This window comes from Felis catus, chromosome B4 (genome assembly GCF_018350175.1).
Source record: "Felis catus isolate Fca126 chromosome B4, F.catus_Fca126_mat1.0, whole genome shotgun sequence".
Classification (NCBI taxonomy): domain Eukaryota; kingdom Metazoa; phylum Chordata; class Mammalia; order Carnivora; family Felidae; genus Felis; species Felis catus.
Window position 1 is genome coordinate 91,720,130 of NC_058374.1, and position 21,440 is coordinate 91,741,569.

The 21,440-nt window shown below is 41.6% G+C and overlaps 1 protein-coding gene across 17 annotated transcripts in view; it reads right to left on the reverse strand.

Annotated features, from left to right (window-relative positions):
• GRIP1 (glutamate receptor interacting protein 1) overlaps positions 1-21,440 on the reverse strand; it is a 695,200-nt gene that overhangs the window by 274,700 nt on the left and 399,060 nt on the right. Inside the window, exon 1 of one of the 17 annotated variants that reach the window (XM_019835187.3) lies at positions 7,249-7,466. The exons of the other annotated variants lie outside the window; for them this stretch is intronic. Coding sequence (XP_019690746.2) covers positions 7,249-7,303 — 55 coding nt within the window. The 5' untranslated portion in view covers positions 7,304-7,466. Of the gene's footprint in view, positions 1-7,248; positions 7,467-21,440 lie in introns of those variants that run through there. 17 annotated transcript variants of the gene reach the window in all.

Sequence of the window (21,440 nt, forward strand, 5' to 3'; positions counted from 1 at the left end):
TTCAATGATTGTGCTTTTTAATAACTGAGTTTGAATTATTAATAAGAAGCTTTTTGCCACTTTCTAATTGTTCCAAAGCTTCGTCTGAACTTAGGTGGTCACCACTGACTGACAAATATGAGACCGTTTTTGTTTTTACTGCTTTTGTAATGGCAAGGTCAAAGTGTCTCTTCCCCTTTGAAAGGTGAGGCAACAACCTTCAAGAAGCTAATTGTAATAAACATCTGGTTCATTGCTTTTGTTTCGAATATATGTGGTGTTGGAACTTTAATAAAGTAATTACAAAAGAAACTGTGCAGAAAATTTTCTTCTGTAGATTCATAATGCATAGATTATTAATATTTAGTTCAATGCACAACTCTCATGCATATGTACAAAATAGTGCCAAGAGACTTAATATAAGAAAGAAAAAGAGAGAGAAGGATCTAACCATTGATTGCTCCCTATATTCCTACAAGTTTTCAGAATACCATATATTGCCTTCTCTCGAATGGTGGGAAATTACTAAAAATATGTTTTCTGCCAGAATGAGTGGGCTTTACTAAGATAAAAAACTTGAATAAATCAACTGCAATAGTAAATTAAAATTAAACTATTTTGCTATTGCTAACATGAGCATAAACATATGGTTTTTAGTTTATAGATGGGGAAACTGAGATTCAACGTTTATTTATTTTTGGGACAGAGAGAGACAGAGCATGAACGGGGGAGGGGCAGAGAGAGAGGGAGACACAGAATCGGAAACAGGCTCCAGGCTCTGAGCCATCAGCCCAGAGCCCGACGCGGGGCTCGAACTCACGGACCGCGAGATCGTGACCTGGCTGAAGTCGGACGCTTAACCGACTGCGCCACCCAGGCGCCCCAGGGGAAACTGAGATTCAAGGAGGAGGTTCAGTTCTTCTTCTTTTTCCCCCCCTGTCACACAGGTAAAAAAAAGAAAAGCTAGGACAGGATCACATATCTTCTCACTTTCAAGTCAATTCTATTTCCCCCAGTACTGTGTGGAACGCTAAGGAATTAGAGATACACCGCCTTGGTTGATTCTAATATTCTAGGTGGACAGGTATACAGTCCCCATCCCCTTCTCCTACTCTAGAAAACGTGGCAAAAATGAAACACTGGGGCTCATTTTCCCCAAATGCCCACGTTAACACATTAGAATGACCATCCTAAATTGGCCTTCCTTTTCCCAGTAACAAACCAGCTTTTCCTTCCTGATCAGCCACAGTTACATCAGAAGGGTACGGACTCCTTCTTGTTCATAGGAGGTTATGTGAGGGACAGCCAAATAGGCCCTCAGTAGGACAGGTGCCTCCTGCAAGGAGATAAAGCATTTCTAGTATGCAAGTCCTATGCAGGAGATGGGGGGTGGGGAGGGGAGAAATAAACCTGTAGCTATGAGAAGTCTAGCCAGTTTACAAAAGAAAACCTTCAGACCCACTAGGAGTAACATGGTCCAAGTCACTCAGTGTAAACCCTCCAGAGCACTGGACTAGGAGCACAGCAGGAACTCCATCGCTGTCCCCACCATCAGTAGTACTTGGGGGAGAACAGCAAGACATGCCCGAGATCTGGTTGCAGAATTCTCAACTCTCCGTATTTATGACAGAAATATGTCCATGCCCTGACAACAGCTCAAACTCCAATCCAATCCAATCAGTCTTATTTTCTGAGACAACTTTTAAGTGCATGGTATTTTTAAAAGGTTGTAGGCTGGAATGATAAGCTGGTTTTGGTAGGATGAAATTAAGTGGTAGAGGCAAAGGAGAAAGGATATGTTTCAGGTGAGGTTTGAAAAGGGATGGAAAGTTAATGAGGTGGAGAGATACAGTCAAACTGTTCCAGATGGCAGGGTCTGACAGAGGAGGCCAGTGAGGGTTAGCAAAAGGAATGAGGATGGGGAGATGGGAGAATGAGGTCCAGCAGAGAGAGGGCATTCTCAACCTAGATGATAATCAATTCTGAATCACATCACAGAGTGGATAAGGAGCCATTAGAAGGGAACGCTGGAGGACCCGGGAGACCAGACGCAGACAGATGGGGAAGTGAGGAGGGACCTAAACAGAAAATGTGAGGCTATCAGAAGAGGAACAATCATGTGCAGAACAATGACACGAGCCCAATGACTGATACAGAGTTCCTTGGATTGAAAGAATGTAGCAGAAAGGGAAGGGCTAAGAAGTATTTTTCCTCCTCCGTTAAGACAAAAAAGATTAAGTGTATTGTTGCAGTGGGTTGAGATTGCACCTAGGAAATGAATTTCTGAGTAGAAAAAAAATCAAACATTGGATGAGTGTCAATCAAAGAACCTCAGAGTTTAGAGGGACTCGGAGGTCACTTGAATAATCCTTTGGAAGATTATCAGACGAGTTGTGAGATTGTTCTTGTTGGGGAGAATTAAGAATGAGATTGCTGGCTGTCCAAGATAGTTGAGTTGCAGTTCTCTCAGGAGACAGGTCCTAGATTAATGTCTGACCTTCCGTTTCAAGCATGACGAGTCTGTGATTGGGGGAAGTGTAAGGAGCAAAGACTGAAGGGAAGAGAATGTGGATGTGATCGGAACACAGTCTGTTAGTCCTGCTCAGTGCCAGTGGATGCAGTAATGCCCAGGCATGCTCAAGAGGAAGAAGAGAAAGGGTAGCAAGGTTTGGAGGAGGGAGATCAGGAAGGAGAAAGGGCCAGACAGAAAGAAAAGAAGCCCAGCAGGGAGCGGTTGGATGCCAGCCACGAACGAACGAACGCCTCACTCAGACACCTCATTGAGATGCAGGTCAACGGGGCTGCCTGTATAGTAAGCTAATGGGACAGGGGCCGAGATAGTTAATTCTAATTCAGGCCATATGTGTGCTTGGGAAGAGAGAGGAAGGGAAGGCAAGTAGAAAGTCAAATGACACTTAGGCCAGCTATGATTTGGGAATCGACAGTAAACCGAAAGCAGAGATGTTTGAACCCAGGTTTTGAGCCAGTAGAGAGAAGACAGGAAGATTAAAATGAGTGGTGACAAAAGATAAAAGGTGACCGGAGCCAGGCTCCCCGTGGAACGTCAGTTAATACTTATTGGCTGATGTTGGCTTTGGTAGACAGAGTAAAGCCTGGGAGAGGAAAATGCCATTGCCAATGGGGTATGACAGTTCAGACCTGTGGACCCCAAGCGGTGGCATCTGAGAAAGAAGTCGAGTCACACCCAGTTATCACCATGGACAATGACGCTACGCGCAAGAGGCCAACCAGTCTCAAGGAAAAAGAAATGGCAAAATCCTGACAAGAGAGAACGAACAAAGCCTGTCGAAGCTGTGAAAATACATTCCCTTCTCAGAGAGTCTGTTCACTTGTCTTGAGGTACCATAGCCCCCGGCAGAGAAGGCAGGACTCGCAGAGGGAGTGGTGGTCAAGCGGGCCCCCAAGAGTCTTGCTTTACTCGCTCAAGAAAACTCCTTCGTCAGATGAGGCAAGAAAGCTGAGACAATGTTATTTTTGACTTTGGCTCCAAGGCCAGGGAATCACAGGCAGTCTCATTATGAAGGACGGGGAAAGGAGCAGGGGCTGAAGACAGCCTCTCTTCTCTAGATTTCAATACCAGGGGTAAAAGAATGTTTCTGATGGTGTTTGGTCTATTGTTGGCCCAAAGTTCCCCTCATACTGGTAGGGACAGGCCTTTCCTACTGGTAGGGACAGGCCTTTCCTATTGGTAGGGACGGGCCTTTCGGGTGAAGGTTATTTTCTTCTGGCTCTACCTTGGTAGAGGACCAATAAGGCAAACAAATTGAAACAGTCCCTTGAAGCCTTAATAAGAAAAACACTCGATTCCCAAATCTGAGAAGTGTTAGGTTCACCTAAAACACATTCTGCTGCAATACTGTGGGCCACACTTCTGTGTGGGATGATCCTTTAAAATTATTCTCAGGGGGCGCCTGGGTGGCTCAGTCGGTTAAGCGGCCAACTTCGGCTCAGGTCACGATCTGGCGGTCTGTGAGTTCGAGCCCCGCGTCGGGCTCTGGGCTGATGGCTCGGAGCCTGGAGCTTGTTTCCGATTCTGTGTCTCCCTCTCTCTCTGACCCTCCCCCGTTCATGCTCTGTCTCTCCCTGTCTCAAAAATAAATAAAACGTTAAAAAATAAAAAAAAGTAAAATAAAATTATTCTCAGATAGGGGCGCCTGGGTGGCTCAGTCGGTTAAGCAGCCCACTTCAGCTCGGGTCATGATCCCACTGTTCATGAGTGCGAGCCCCGCCTCCGGCTCTGTGCTGACGGCTCAGAGCCTGGAGCCTGCTTCGGATTCTGGGTCTCCCTCGCTCTCTCTCTGCCCCTCCCCCACTCGCGCTCTGTCTCTCCCTCTCAAAAATTAAATAAACATTAAAAAAAATTAAAATTATTCTCAGATAAAGAACCACTTATTTACTGTTAAAAACACATTGATTAAAAAATGCTTGATACGCCTATAAAAAGCCCAGCCCAGGATTCTAGTGCAAAAAATGGTAGTGCCTGGAACACACAGTAGGTACTCAACAGTTAACTGTTAAATGGACAAGAGAGAGACGGATGAAGAACCTAACGACCCAAACAGACTACTAAGAGTGTGGGTATGTGTAGAAAATGTTTTCCTTTACTTGCACTCTTTTCTCCTTAAGAGACTTAAAAAGACAGTGCAATTGCCCTATGATTTCGGGAAGACATCAAGCACATATAATAGCAAGGCAGTTTCGGAGAACATGAAGCACATCTCCCCTCCCCTCGGCCCAAGGTCTGGATAAGGTTCTAGCCACCGGGGGTCTAGTTAAGAACTTGAAGCATTTGCTAAGAGCTCCCGGAGAATTCAACAGTCCTACCAATTCCAACTATGCAAATCCTGTTCATTTTACCAAACAATTACTCTGAGCCTACCACATGCAGGGCACTGTGCTAAATATCTGGGGAAGGTATAGTAGTTGCATCCTCAGTGAGTACAAAAAAATACGTGTGTTTGAGGGGTGCGAGTGAGGGTGTGGAAACTGTGTGATGAGGACGATGAGACAAGAAAGAAAGGAACTTCATCCTGGTGCAAATCCACCCATCATCCCCTCCCTCACGCCCAACCCCCCCCCCCCCAAAAGAAACCAAAAACAAAGAAGGAGCATTAAGATTGTAATTACCTGTTTTGCCCTCTAGGATTTTGGTGGTTTCCTGTCTCCCGCTTAACTTGTATTTCTTGGTTTTATTATTACAGTCTAAGAACAACAGCACTACAGAGAGGGGTGGGGTTCAAAGAACTCAATGAACAACAACAGTAGTATTGGTGAGCCTTGAACCTGGTTGACAGAGCTGCGAGTGGACGGCAAGGTAAGGAAGGCGCTGCACTACTCAGACACAATGTTTCACATCCCGGCCAATGATTCACATGCAGTCAGACACAAGAGGAGTCAAATTATGGCAAACTTTCTACATATAGATTTTATTTGAGTCATTAATTGGCAGCTAAGCTAAGTACCAAACAGAAAACAGCAGATGTAAAGATTTTGGGGGGGGGGGGAAGTGAACTGGCAACTACAGAGAAGGTATCAATACTTGACTCATTTATCAAGGTTTTTCACAACTCTCTTAGTAAACATTTAAATCTCCTTCCACTGCAGGGGACCAATGCTTCCAGAAGACTCCAAAAACTGGCAATAGTTAAAAACAAAATGTTTGTAACAACATTGCTTGGGTTCACTCTGGTTCCAGTAGGTAGGATTTAAAAAAGAAGTTCTGATACACATGACTAAAAATGATTGTTTCATGATTATAACATAAGAGGAACATCAACTTCTCAACATCGAGACAAGAAGATGCTAAAATCAGTTAAGAAAAGAACTTTTTAGGTTGAGTCCTGTCTTTAAAAGTCTTAGCCAAAACCAAAACATAAAGGATAGTCTTTTAATAGTGATTCACAAACAGAAATTCTATGTTTATACCAATTGCAGAGGATAATGTCAAAACAGAATTTACTATCTTGTGCTAACAGCCTCATTTAAAATGGATAGTCTTTCCTATATTTTCCCCAAAGTACCTTTTAAAAAGACTTGTTCTGCTATCCAAACAACTTGCAAATGCATTCGGTAAGTTGGGCTACAGTATTTATTCTCTTTCCTATTATTGACTCAAGATCTATTTCTCACTATTTGCTTTGTGCTCATTCTTCTGCCAAATAAAATATTAATTGCATTTTTAGCTGCACTGCTGGTGATCAAAGAACTCTGATATGTCAAGCTAAACTGATAGAAATAGCATCCATTAACATATTTATAGGTTCAGAGCTTCTAGTGCATAATTACACCCATTAATTACTTGACAGTAGTCTATATTACAGGCTAAAAAAGAAAGACATTTGCAGGTACACAAATGGTAAAGTGTTCTTTTTTTAATAATAAATTATCACTAAAGAATGTTCTATCTCAAGGAAAGAAAGCAAAAGGGCTCACATATCTATCTGTACGTAGCCAGGACAGAATTTTAAAGCAACGATTCACTAACTTTGGGACAGAATGTACACAAAGTAAAATCAGATGGCATACAGTGATTTCAAAGAAAAGCATAATGTGACTATTACAGAGAGATGTGATTGATATCTTAGAGTTCTAAGAAAGACAATCTCAAGCCAGTAATTCTTGACGATAAGATACAGAGCAACGGTTTTTACTTGCAAATAAACTTCTTCAAATATCACACAGGACCCGAGCATTTCAAATCACCTACATTTCTGAACATGCAATTGTAACACTTAGGGAAAACACCAGAAAGCTGTCCTTGGAGAAAGCTCATGAGATGTTAGAAATTAATAGAATAAACAACGGTTCTGTAGATTCACCAGCTGTGCGCGTCCTGAAGCTGCCAGCTGTATTTAGTACATGTATCATGCAAAGGACGGTAACACACACTTGATTCCTCTTGACCAGTTAATCACTATGCAAAATGACGGTTTCTCGTATTAACTTCAGCACCGGACCCAAACACATTTTCTTTTCAGCAACGAACGAAGAAGTCGTTACGAAAAGAACAGGCAATCGCACAAGCCACATTTTCTCCCCCTAATTTCAGCACGAACACGACCGGGATGTAAGGATGAAAAGCAAAGCGGACTCCACCTGTACGTATATGTCTGTACATATCTCACTGAGTTCTTTGTTGCCTGACAATAAATTGTCAAGGCAGTCCTATTTGAAAGTAAAAACCGTTCCACTGTGTTTACAGGCTACTGCACCAGACTGGCTGAGCGAATAACAAGGAAATCACGGTACCTTTCGCAAGTCGCCTCAGAATCTGACAACGGCATTTAAAAGAGACAGCTATCATTCTTGCTCACTGCCTTCTGTGGCAAAGTGTACTCAGGGCTCTGCTCTGGTGGCTGCAGCAGCAGCATATGAATTCCTTGTGCACATACCAGGAGAAAGGTAGTCCCAGTGGGGAGTGACAAAGCTTAATTCCTCTTGGCTGATGCAGAGGTCCGCTCCGTGTCATCTGGCAAAGCTGTGTCATTCACTACTACTAGCCCTGCCCGCCCGCCCCAGCCTCCTCCCCCTGCACAATCACAATAGCTTAGAAAGTAAGGCTGTTTCGATAGCAACAAAGCACCAAATTGTGGAAAGCAGGGACAAGGCTGGGAGAGGAGCCATTCCATAAATCTAATACTAAGCACTGAGCGATGCATTCAGTTTTAGGCAAAGGGCTATGTGTTCCAGCCGATTCAGCTACCCCCGCTCCCTTCCGTCTCAGCATGAAGTCAGGGTGCTTTATGTGTCTCATTTCACTAGAAATGTTACTGAGATGCTCGCACTCTCACTTTACAAAGAAATGCATGTATCATATACCATGTTTTCTTAACAAGAACGGAAGGCAAAGGAGGGAGGCAGTTTATCTTCGGGATTCAGTAGAAAACAGGAGGGAAAGGGCCCTATAACAGAGTCAGAAAGACCTATTTGGCACTTTGCAAATCTGTGAGGGCAAGGCAGTCTAGCTTTGGAGAAGAAATGCAGCAAGGGCTAAGGGAAAGGGCTCAGGCAAGGGGGCCATCAGGCAGATGGAGTCCCAGCCCCCTTAATTACCCTTTCCAAAAAAAAAAAAAAAAAAAAAAAAGAAACTTGGCTGGAGAGCAACACAGTGAAGACTGTTTCTAAAGATACCAGGAATAAATGCAAACAAGGCCAAGTATTTCTATTTTTAATGTACTTTATCATCCTATTTCCCAAACAACTCTCCACCAAGCCATTCTTCTCATTATGCAAATAAAACAGTCTTGCGACACTGCAGATATTCATGAGTATCTGCTCCAGTGGAGTGAAGAGGAAATTAACAAACCCCTCACAATCCATTCACAAAATGACAGGAAGGAGGGGCACATTTCTTCATCTGTTTGCACCAGCCTAGTCACCATTGAGTCAATACAAACTAACATTTGGTATGGAATTTTAATCAAAACCCAGAATCTCCCACAGGAGTTAACGCAAACATTCAGAGCCCCCCCCCCCCACCAAAAAAAAATCACAGTTGGTCAGGAACTTAAAAAAATTAGCAGTTAGTCAAAATGAAAAGATATATTACTGTCCAAACTATTTGATTAATATTTCTAGGATTATATGAATTATTCAAATGGTCTTATTCTCTACTCTAAGGCTGTAAAAAAAACCTTCCAAGCTGGTTTCTAAAATAACATCCAATATTCCAAATTTAGCGATAAAACTTTCTCCTCTTCATTCATAAATTCCAGATTAAGCCAAACAATTTCAATCTGCCAATATTGAAAAGCATATGCTATTTGGGGTCCAATAGAAAAATAATCTCTGTGTGAAAAATAACTGAATATTGTAAGCATCTACTTTAAAGGTTTTTGAAAAGAACAGAATTCCCTGACCAAAGATGGTCTAGCTAAAGCAGTCAGCTACTACTAATCAATAGGAAAGTACATTAAATGGATTGTATTGCAGAATCAAATTTTTATAACTGTTCCAATTAGCATAAATCTGTTTTTGCATTTCAACCCATCTCATTTTCATCTTTATTAGGTCATCCCTAGTAATATGTTAGCCTTCTTGATTTTTTTTTTTTTTTGCTTTGATAGAAATGTACCTTAGTGCTAGAGAATTGGGTTATTAGCAAAAGTGAGATAAATATTTATAGTTAGGTCTTTCAAAGATCCTTCCCCAAAACTAACAGCTTTCTTTAAATCTAGGTACTCGGAATATGCAGCTGTCAAATAGCATTAGTAAAATCTTGCCTGGGGAGTATCACCACTCCAGCCCATTTTATTAATGTCTATTCAAATAAAACTCAGAATCATTCAGGAATCTCTTGCCCCCTCCTCTTATGCTTACTCAGATCTAATTTGCTTCTTCCTTAAGGCTAAAGTGATCAAATATTTCCTCTTGTACTAGAATGCTCAATTACTTTTTAAAAGCTCTGTCTTCTGGTCCTAAGAAAGATCCTCAGAACTACTAAAATATCTACTTTTCTGGCAGGAGAAAAAAACCCTATCCTGGAGCCCTTTGAAAGGTTCCTGGAGGCTCAAATTAGGGGATTTTTTTTTCTCTTTGGAAATTATGGCTGCCAATCCATATATATCCTATTAAACAGCTCAGGCTCAGCTCCAGGAATCTTACAGAAATAGAGGCATCCCGGACTGACCCTTTTCTAGGAAATGAAGGAGCCTGCCATATGTGTCTACCTTCTTCCATTTTTGGCCTCTCTGGTCCTCAGAGGTTTCCCTGGGAGCCATTCCCAGCTCTGCCTTCTTATCCTAAGCCCTTCACCTCATTCCAGCCTAGCCTCACATCCTGGACTCTAATGCTCGCAGAACAGCTTCCAGCAGGCAAGTTTTTCTATCCCAAAACTTACTGGCCTGTCGGACAAAGGTCTCAAGTGGGCAAGACCACGGTCTCCTAACATAAGCTACCACTGGGCAGAGTAACCTGCCTTTCTCAGCCGCCAGTTTAATGGAAGTATGTGTCTTTGGAATCCTATAATCAACTGCGACAATTATGATGGCCCAGCTGTCTCGCCAGCTCAAACTTAACAGCATGCTCTTTGAGGGTCACCATGTGGGAACTGTAGAGATACAAGCAGGCAAAATGGTATAATACACATATCTGATTAAGCTCCAAAGTGATCTGGAAAACAGCTGATGAAGTGTACTCCTCTTTTCTTAAAAATACCCTCAATATAGAAAATATGTGCTTGCTGGATTTAAGGCTGATTATTCCCTTAAAATGATAATTTTTATTTTAGGGTTTCTTTCAAATATTAGTTTTCTTAAGAGAGAGAGAGAGAGAGAGAGAGAGAGAGAGAGAGAGAGAGAGTGTGTGTGTGTGTGTGTGTGTGTGTTTACAAAGCACTTTCACACACAATGCATCACTGGAATGACTCCCTTATGGGTTTTTGTTCCTGATAAGGAACCTGGTTCTCAGAGCATTTTTCATCGAAGTCACTCAGCTACTAAGTTGCAAAGAACTAGAAAGAATCCAAGGCTTCTCACCCTGGCTGAATAGTCTTTCTACTCTTTACTTTTTTACTATGCCTCTTTTCCACGGATAGAAAACGTAATCCTGATTACAGGGGGAAAATCCCATTAACAAAGACCATTTCTATGCAGTTACGTTTTATGGTAGGAGGCAAATCTAGAGTCTACTGTTTCAACCACCCCTTCTTCCCTGCCCTCACCCATGCCCCGCTGAGGTGCAGCCAGTGTGTCTACAACCACAGTGACCAAAAAGACACAGAAACTGGAGGCAGTTAAGACAGGTTCCTCCAGGGACCAGATCATTATGCACCAAGAGGTATCTTTGTCATACTTGTGTTTAAATATTTTATTTTTAAAAATTTTTTATTTATTTTTGAGAGAGGGAGAGACAGAGTGAGTGGGGGAGGGGCAGAGAGAGAGGGAGACAGAATCGGAAGTAGGCTCCAGGCTGCGAGCTATCAGCACAGAGCCTGACACGGGGCCCGACCTCACGAACGCTGAGATCAAGACCTGAGCTGAAGTCAGACGCCTAACCGAATGAACCACCCAGGTGCCACCCCCTTTTTTTAAAAAAAAAATTGATGTAAATATTTTAGTATCTGTCAGTGACAGTATGGTACAAATTACCTTATCCTGCTACTACTTTTTCTCATCTCCTTGATTCTTACCTTTCTTCTGTGTAAAATCTCCACCCCCCAAAATAAACAGTGCTGTTTGCAGATTCTTCTGAATCTTAAATTTTTTTTATGTTTACTTTTTTTATTTTTGAGAGAGAGAGAGAGAGAGAGAGAGAGAGAGAGAGAGAGAGAGATACAGACCGTGAGCGGGGAAGGGGAAGAGAGGAGACACAAGATCCGAGGCAGGCTCCAGGCTCTGAGCTGTCAGCTCAGAGCCCAGCGGGGCTCAAACTCATGAACTGCGAGATCATGACCTGAGCCAGAGTCAGCACTTAACTGACTGAGCCACCCAGGTGCCCCCAGTTCTTCTGATTCTAAATAAATCATAAGTCACAGGTTTCCTGCCATATACTTCTACCTGGGAAATTCATTAAAAAAAAAAAACAAAAAACAATGGGGTCAACTCCACAAATACCCCACTACTTTATATTACTAGAATCAACTTGATTAAAGTACACACATACTGTGTACTTTCCTCTTCATTTCAACTGATTTTGTAAATCCCTCACAAATACATTTCATAGATCCTACTTGTTTGATTATTTAGCTATTACCTTTCTTTTTCTTTGGATGCAATTGATTGAAATTGTTTAACATGGTCAGGCCATTATGTAGACAGCACACGATATCTTGAATCAGCTAGTATTGAATCAGTACACTGATTTTTTTCCCCTCACACTTGGCAACTGTTAGGCATCTCCCAAATCTTTAGAGCATTTTAGAACACAGTGTTCTCGGAGGTCTCAAAATGTGACCAGGACGTCTTTTTCAGCTACTTACCGGCAATCTTGTTGACTCATCCATAGCTTATTATAACCAGTCGTTTTTAGTTTCCCTCTCAAAGATGTTGAGAGTAACTATGATCCCCACACATATTCTAATTCTCGTGACCACTGTCTGCCACTCAGTTCACGGAGTGTGTCAGTGTGAGACCAAACATTTAGACTGGACTCCAGACAGAACCTGTCATCGCCAAGCTGCGGACTACTGAGAAATAGGAAAAGCAAGACTTAATTTGCTGATAGAGGTTCTAAGGGTGTGAAGATTTGGTGTAATTGCCCAAGACAGGATTTATAAGGCATTTTTTAACAAATATTTTATGAGAAAACATTTGTGTAGAAGTAACGATGCCCTTTAGGAAGTGTCATTAGGACATACTCTGGAAAATCTGGGGTGATTAAAAAGCACTTAGTGGCTCTGAGCCCCTGGTGTGCCATGCTATAAAAGGGAGGGTATAATGCACACTTTATGTGTTATTTGCTTATCTCGTTAGGGCTCTGAATTCAGCTCTTCACGGGGCCAGGGGAAGAAGGTTGCCTGCAGTTAACATGAGAAGGCCAGGAAAGCCCCCATAAAGGTAAGAACTTTAGAGATTTTTCAGTTAAAAGTATCTGGTTGGAAATGTTAAAGAATGGAATATGTAGAGAATGAGGAATGCAGCACAAGAGGAAACCGGCCAGAAATCAACCCCACAAAAGACCAGGTTAAGTCAAATATTTACTGGGGCACCATGAAGACAGAAGATGGTGCAGTGGCCAAAAGCCCAGGCTTTAGAATCAAACTGGCTTTGAGTTGTGCTTTACCACTAAATGGCCGGGTGACATAGAGCGAGTGAGTGAACCTCTCGTTTTTCATTTCTAAAATGGTGAAAATCATTTCCCAGCTTGTTTAATAATTCATTGAGCTATTTCCGTAAAGTGCCTAGAACAGAGAATAGTAAAAAAAAAAATTCATTAGTTTTTATGTATTTGGTGGGGAATACAATGATACAATTGGGCATCTGGTTACAGAGCTCAGGCTCTTGAGGTAGGGCTGGGGTTAATAACAACTAAAATGATCCCTTTTCTGTGAAGTCTTCCATGATTGCAGTGGCATGAAGTAATCGCCCCTCAACTCCTGTTTCCTGCCCTCATCTCTCCTCCTTCTCCCACTCCTGAATGATGGCATTTTCCCACATTCGGTCAGAGCGCCTTACCCCATCTGCAGCATTGTATCGACTCCAGACTCCAGCGGTCACGTCTCTACTTTGACTCCCGAAGCTTGGCCTTCAACTCAATCTTGCTCCCATTCCAAACCTCATTCCCGGATCCTTGATTCCCAGATCTGTGGCGCCCTTCATAGACATCTCAGATTATCCTGGAATCCAATCGCACCCCTCATTTTGTCCCCAACAGGATGGCTTCTCCTCTTCCATGAACCCGCTACTCACCACCCTCTTCCTTTACAGTCATTCCTTTCAAATCCACCAGTAAAACCCCTCTCACCATTCTCCCCTTCTGAGTGCCAGCAGTTGGTTGAAACCTGCATAGTCACTATACACACAAGTCTTCTCTTGCAAACATATATTGACTGTTCTGTTCTAGGCCCTGGGGCATTGGGCCCCATACTAGGTATGCCGGTGAACTCAACCTAGAATCAGTGGCCAACAGTTTTTAAAATTTTTATTAATATCTGAGTAGGTCTTGGGGGCAGCATTACTTTTCAAATTTTGCAGTATTAGTCCAACTTTTTTTTTAGGGCAAAATTAGAGGGTACTTTATGTAAATAATCTCATGTATTACGACAACAGATTGCCCAGGTTATGCCAAATACCTTGACCAACAATTTGCAGATCACCTGGAGGTAGTATGTTATTTCAAGAATGAAGAAAAGTGGACTACATCAAATAAGAAAGCTTCTGCACAACAAAGGAAACCATCAGGAAAATGAGAAGGCAACCTCCTGAATGGGAAAAAATATTTGCAAATCATATATCTGATAAGGGGCTAATACTCAGAATATATAAAGAACTCTTAGGGGCGCCTGGGTGGCGCAGTCGGTTAAGCGTCCGACTTCAGCCAGGTCACGATCTCGCGGTCCGGGAGTTCGAGCCCCGCGTCAGGCTCTGGGCTGATGGCTCGGAGCCTGGAGCCTGTTTCCGGTTCTGTGTCTCCCTCTCTCTCTCTGCCCCTCCCCCGTTCATGCTCTGTCTCTCTCTGTCCCGAAAATAAATAAACGTTAAAAAAAAAAAAAAAAGAACTCTTACAACTCAATAGCAAAAAAAATCTGACTGATTTGAAGGGGCACATGTACCCCAATAGTTACAGTAGTATTATCAAGAATAGCCAAACTATGGAGAGAGTCCAAATGTCCGTCAATTGATGTGGTATACACACACACACACACACACACACACACACACACACACACTGGAATATTACTCAGCCATCAAAAAGAATGAAATCTTGCCATTTGCAATGACATGGATGGAGCTAGAATGTATTCCAAGCGAAGTAAGTCAATCAGAAAAAGACAAATGCCATATGATTTCATTCACATGTGGAATTTAAGAAACAAAACATGAATATATGGGAAGTGGGGGGAAGAGAAGAAAAGCAAACCAAGAGACCCTTAATGATAGAGAACAAAGTATGGGTTGATGGAGGGAGGTGGGTGGGGGATGGGCTAGATGGGGGATGGGTATTAAAGAGGGCACTTGTTATGATGAGCACTGGGTGTTGTATGTAAGTGATGAATCACTTAATTCTACTCCTGAAACCAATATTGCACAGTATTTTAACTAGAATTCAAATTAAAGTTAAATTAAAAAACCTGACTAAAAATAGGTACAGGATCCGAATAGACATTTTTCTAAAGAAGACATACAGATAATAAACAAATACATGACAACATCACCAATCATCAGGAAAATGACAATCAAGTCTACAGTGAGATATTACCTCACACCTGTTAGAATGGCTATTATTGAAAAAAGACAAGACATTACAAGCATTGACAAGGACGTGAATAAAAAGGGAACCCTTGCACACTGTTGGTAGAAACATAAATTGGTGCAGTGACTATGGAAAACAGTACGGACATTCCTCAAAAAATTAAAAATAGAACTACCATATGATACAGCAATTCTACTTCTGGGTATTTATCTGAAAAAAAAACCCACTAATTTGAAAATAAATTTGCACCTCCAGGTTCATGCAGCATTATTTACAATAGCCAAGAGAAGGAAACAACCTAAGTGTCCATCAATGGATATATGAACAAAGAAATATATATATATGCATATATGTATATATGCATATATATGTATGTCTGTGTAGGATTATATACATATATGCATATAATGGAACATTATTCAGACATAAAAAAAGACTGAAATCTTGCCATTTGTGACAACATGGAATGGACCTTGAAGGCATTATACTAAGTGAAATAAGTCAGACAGAGAAAGACATATATGTATGATCTTACTTACATGCGGAATCTAAAAAACAAAACAAATCTCGTAAGTATAGAAAACAGACGAGGCAAGGGATGGTGAGTGAGTGAAATGGGTGAACAGGTCAACAGGTACGAACCTCCAGTTATAAGATAAATAAATCCTGGGGATATAATGTACAGCATGGTGACTACTACAGCATATATTTGAAAGTTGCTAAGAGTATAAATCTTTTCTTTCTCTCTCTCTTTTTTTAAATTTCTTTTTGTTGTTAGGAGAATAGCTCTTAATTCTCATCACACACACACAAATTCTGTTAACTATGTATGGTGACTGACGTTGACAAGAGTTATTGGTATCAATATGGTGGTCATTTTGCAATATATGCAAATATTGAATTCATTATATTGGACACATAAAATGAATACAATGTTACATGTCAATGATACCTCAATTAAAAAAAAAAAAAAACAAGGAAGTCCAACAGGAGAGGTTCTCTCATTATTAAAAAGACTAACTGTAGGGGCATGGACTAATGCTGACTTAAAGGACTGTTCATTTTCCACACTCCCCGGATGTGTGCAGGGGTTTTCTGTGCTACTAAGAAGGCGAGACACAGAACTAATTCAAAAGCCCAACCATAAGGAGTGATGGTGTGTGCACGGAAGCGATATTAGATCAAGGGAAGACATGGGATTTCCCAACGAGGTTTGCATGAAGTGCTTATTCCAATATCGCCCTCCATACCCAGCCTATTACAACCTGTGGATTTATTATTTTCCCAGATCACTAAATACCATCTAACACACTATTTTCATTATCCGTTTACTGTTTGTCCTTCTGCAGCCTGGAGCTTCCCCCCCCCCCCCCACCCTACCCCTTTTTTCTTTTTTCCAAATGAGAACAGGATTTCTTGTCTGTGTTCATTGCCTAGGACTGCACCCAGCACATGGACACTATTTCATAAAATTTTTGTTGAATAATTTTGGAGGGTTTCCTTTCTAGTGGACTTCTTTTATAAGCAATACTGTTTCTAAAGCTCTTCTGTAAAAGATGAAGTTGACAACTTTGGGTGAGGGGGTGGGAATCTCTGCCTCTTTAAGAGCAAATTCTTCCGAATAGTATGTTTCTTGAAGGCTACCTGTTTGAGGAGGGGAAAAAAAAAAAGAAACATGCCATGTACCCTCCTTTCCAGAGCACACCTCAGATTTATTCCTGGCGCTTCTGACAAGATGATTCATAAGGACCCTGTTGTTCTCGAAATAGGAAGAAGCAACCCTAGTTTTTCACTGAAGTCAGAGGCAGGAGGAGCAACAAAGAAAAATCCAAAGTAAAAGATGCTAAAATTGAAAAGGATTCTCTCTGGCTTGGCAGCAAAAAGAGAAAGGTAGCAAGGACAGCTCATCTTGAGAGTCGAGTCTGGTCTAATGCTCCTAATTGTGGGCTGTCAAGGATATAATGTATCCCTAAGATAACAGATGTGTCTGTGTTTAAAAGTTTCCATATCCAGGAGCACACAGCTAAATAACTTGGTAATTCCGTCTTCAACAGGGCTTTGTACTATATAACAATTAACCTCCAAACTAACCTTGTTGCTGTTTTAGTTGCTATTTTGACAGTTTTCATTTTGTTGATATAGAAGTTACCCTTTCCATGGTTAGAACCCATGCATTAAAAACAAACGACACCTCACAGCCACCTCAGTTCTAGGATACTTTGCTCATTCAAATAAAGTTGAAGGGTATGTATCCTGTAGATATATGGCAATCTAAAGAATTTGAATGCAATGAGGGAAAAGTAAGTCTTGATTTTCTTATCATATTTGATACAATGAAATGGATAACTCCTTCACTCCTTCAAGCCACCTATAAGACACATGCAATTGGAGGGCCAATGCCACCACCCACTCTAATATTTTGATCAAATAACACTGAAATGATGATGGAAAGTATGAAAATGGAAAATTACACATGAGAAATAGGATGGTAGGACTGAAAGGCGTCCTAAGGAGACAGTCTCAGGTTAAAGTTTGGATGTGGTACAGACTGGCCGTGTGCTCTTGGGGGAAAGTTCCTGAGCACCTCCTTTATGCTGGCCACCACCATGGGCCCTGCAAGTACAAAGGTGAAAAAGACCATGTACTTTGTGCTGAAAAAGTACATAGCGGGGGAAACGTCAACTCAGAACAATATATATTTACACACCAGGATTCTAAACAACAAACTATAGAACCACTTTACATAAAATGACATAGAGCCTTATAAACTGCTTATGTCCGGGCAGCATCGAGACTCGCCTTCCCTTTAAAGAAGAACAACACTTCAATTTTCTTCTGAGGACTCCCTCTCAGTCCATATGGTGTGGGCGGGGTGGGCACTCCCTCTAACTGCCCCTCCAGGCCATTAGGTCTGACTAAGTAAGCACATGGTCCACTTAATCACATGGATTGGTCCGGAAATAGGCAGTCAGACAAGGCTGCCTGAGATGCAATCCTAGGACATTTGCTAGAAAGACTATAAGGGAGATATGCTTCTTTCCGCAAGAACTGCCATCTTATCACCACTGTGGGAGACGTGACCCTTGATCCATGCCAAGAGAGAGAAAAACAGTCAAGAGATGGAAAGTGATGGATTCCTGAAGATGTTGCTGGAATATCGAGATCTATCCATTCCCGAAGGCCTAACAGCCTGGACTTTTTGGTTATATTTGCCAATATTATCCCCCATTTGTTAATCCAGCTTGAATTGGGTTTCTGTTACTTGGGATCAGAAGTGCCCTGACTACTACTCTTTCTCGGCTACACATTCTTGACCTGCAAAATAAGGTTGTCTCTCTAAAATCCCCTACAGTTCTGCCCTTCTATTATAATACTGTCTTATCTTATTCAGCTATCTTATAAGGTTGCTGCGGTGATCAGATGAGATAACGAAGAGGAAGGCGCTTTGTTGATTTTAAAGTGCTCTACAAAGGATAGGAGGGTTTATGAAAATGATAATATTCAAATTTAAATATATGTGTGTGTGTATATATACACACTCACTTGCATGCATATATACATATATATGTGTGTATGTATATACATGTGTATATACATGTATGTATATATGTGTGTGTATGTATATACACACATATATATGTATTTAAATATGTATTTAAATATATGTGTGTGTATATATATACACACTCACTTGCATGCATATATACATATATATGTGTGTATGTATATACATGTGTATATACATGTATGTATATATGTGTGTGTATGTATATACACACATATATATGTATTTAAATATGTATTTAAATATATGTGTGTGTGTATATATATACACACTCACTTGCATGCATATATACATATATATGTGTGTATGTATATACATGTATGCATATACATGTGTATATACATGTGTATATACATGTATGTATATATATGTGTGTGTGTATATACACACATATATATGTATATATGCATGCAAGTGAGTGTGTATGTATGTGTGTTGAAAAAAAAGTTAGGAGGTTCCAGAGTGCACACTGTTTGTAATAATATAGTTATGTAAGAAGCACAGATTCAGAAAACAAGGACAAGAAAGGTCTTGCTCTTTCTGCGCTTCCCTCCTAGGAAATCCACATTTTATCAAATCTCAAAGGTTTCTACTAACCATTACCTAAGCTGTGTTCCTAAGCTCATTACTCCACCCAAGAAGGGCCCTTTTCTCTCAGTTAAAAAAAAAATATTGCCCATTATTTTTCACTCCCCCCCTCCCCATAAAAATAATACTAAGGTCTCCTTGGGGATGTTTTGCAAATGCTTTCAATCACCAATCACTGATTCTGAGGGGAAAAAAAGGTCAAGGTGTTTCTTTTATTTTCCTCTAAAAGAAAAAGAGGACCAACCTTGTAATAATGCCTAAAGTGGGGGTAGGCCTTTATAAAGATGGAAGGAGTGCAGAAATGAGGAATAAACGAAAACAAGTTGGTGTGGAGGGATATTCTACATTGGGTCTCTTTTTCTCATGAGACTCCTCCTCCTCCTCCCCCTCCCCCTCCTCCTCCTCCTTCTTTTTTTTTTTTTTTTCAAATTTAACCCCTTTACTGGGGAGTGATTGGCATGCAAAAAGCTATAGATATTCAATCTATACAGCTTGACGTTAAAACTTCAATAGACATTCCATATTGCTTTTCCCAAACATTGTTCTAATTAGACTTCCACCAACAATATAGGAACGTGTCCATTTCTAATGACCATCACCAGTTCTGCAAAAGATCATTCTCTTGTTAATCTAATGAAAAATTTGTATTTACTTGGCCTTTAGGGAAGCTGAGGATCTATTCCTAAGTTTGTGTTCCTTTTTCCACTTTCAAGGTTGTATGTATGTATGTATGTATTTATAATTTACATCCAAGTTAATTAGCATATAGTGCTATAATGATTTCAGGAACAGATTCCAGTGATTCATCCCTATGTATAACACCCAGTGTTCATCCCTACAAGTGCCCTCCTTTAATGTCATGAGGCATCTTCTTAAGATCCAGGTAGGTAAGCCCCTGCCATCCAGCAAGAGCAAAGCAGGTTCTGTGTTCTTGCTATGCAATGGGGTGGACAGCTATTAGAGGGCAGCAAAGTATCAGAAGCGGGAGCACAGGGCTCAGGTAGATCCAGGGACAGACCAGGTGACTGCAAGACTAAGTCCAGCTTCCCATCATAGGACAGGGAGGGTTAACTTGCAGAGGGCCCCTCAGAATTCTTATATGGCTTATGACCAATCTGTGTCCATGGCAATGCAAGGACTCACGTGAGTATCCACGACAGGAGCACAGGTAGAGAGGCACTAGGAAATCAGCAGTGTAGGGGAAAGCCAAGAGTCAAAGTCAAGGAGAGGTGGGGAGGAGGTCGGAGGGACCTGAGTTTTGATTAGAATTGAGGGAACCCATGAGATCCGTGGGTTGTGATGACTGTTTTCAGGTTTTCCATCATCAATGGTCATTGCCAGCAGCAGCAACGGCACGGCTAGCACTTGCGTGGAGCTCTCCAGGTGCCGGGCATGGTCTAAGCCTTGACATTTATTTCCTCAGCAAATCCTCACAAAAAGTCTATGCAGGTGAAATTATTACCCCCATTTTGCAGTTGAGGGAGTTCCTCCTCCTATTTGCCCACTGCACTTTGGAGCAACGATTGTAAATTTGCACGGTCAACTCTCCAGGGGACTGAAAGCTTCTGGAGGACGCAGGCAGTCTTTTCATTTTGAGGGTCTCAGGGACTACGGCTGGGAGAACAGTAGGTTCTTAAGCTTTTTTGTTGTTGTTGAATGAAAGAAAGAATGAATGAAGGGGGCCACTACAAGAAGAAAGGACCAGGTGAACAAGAATGCCCTATTTCAAAGGGTCTAGTCAGTACACATTGGGATGTAAAAGACTGGGGACTAACCACCCAAGAGCTGCAGCTCTCAGACTGGTGCACCCAGAGAGTAGCCCTAATGGAGGCATCTCAGCTCCAGGTAGTGGGGTCCTGCAACAGCTTTCACTTGCAGGAGGTCCTTACTACCTCTGGATTTTTTCTTCCTTAGGCCTTTTCTTGCAGAAGAGAAGCTGAATAAATAGACATTTTAGGAAGCATTATATTAACCAAGGGCTGGGAGTAGGCACTCCCAGTGCCTGGTATAAGCAGGTACCTGCTTCTCCAGTCTCACCAATCCTATTTGTAAGGATCCAGCCATACAAATTGACAAGAAACACCCAGAAAACACCAGTCTACTCCAAGATCCAGGAGTAGGCACTCCCAGTGTCTGGCGTATTTTGGAATAGGGTGGGGTTTCAGGTGTAAGGTCACCTATGGGGTCTGGATGCTTCAGGACCATGTGGGGGGACCTTGGCTAAGAGAGCTCTAGTAAGTAGTGTCAGGCTTAGGGCCTCTGTTTCCATTTCTGAATCTTCTCTGGGCTCCCAGAGCCTCCCTTGTATCTCCTGCTTCTCCCCAAGCATACATCTTGGCCGTATGATCCAAGCCTCTTGGGAGTTTTCTTAGAAAGTTTTAGAAACTCCCTGGCTTCAGAATATACAGCAGAAGTACCTCAAGGCAGGGGCCTACAT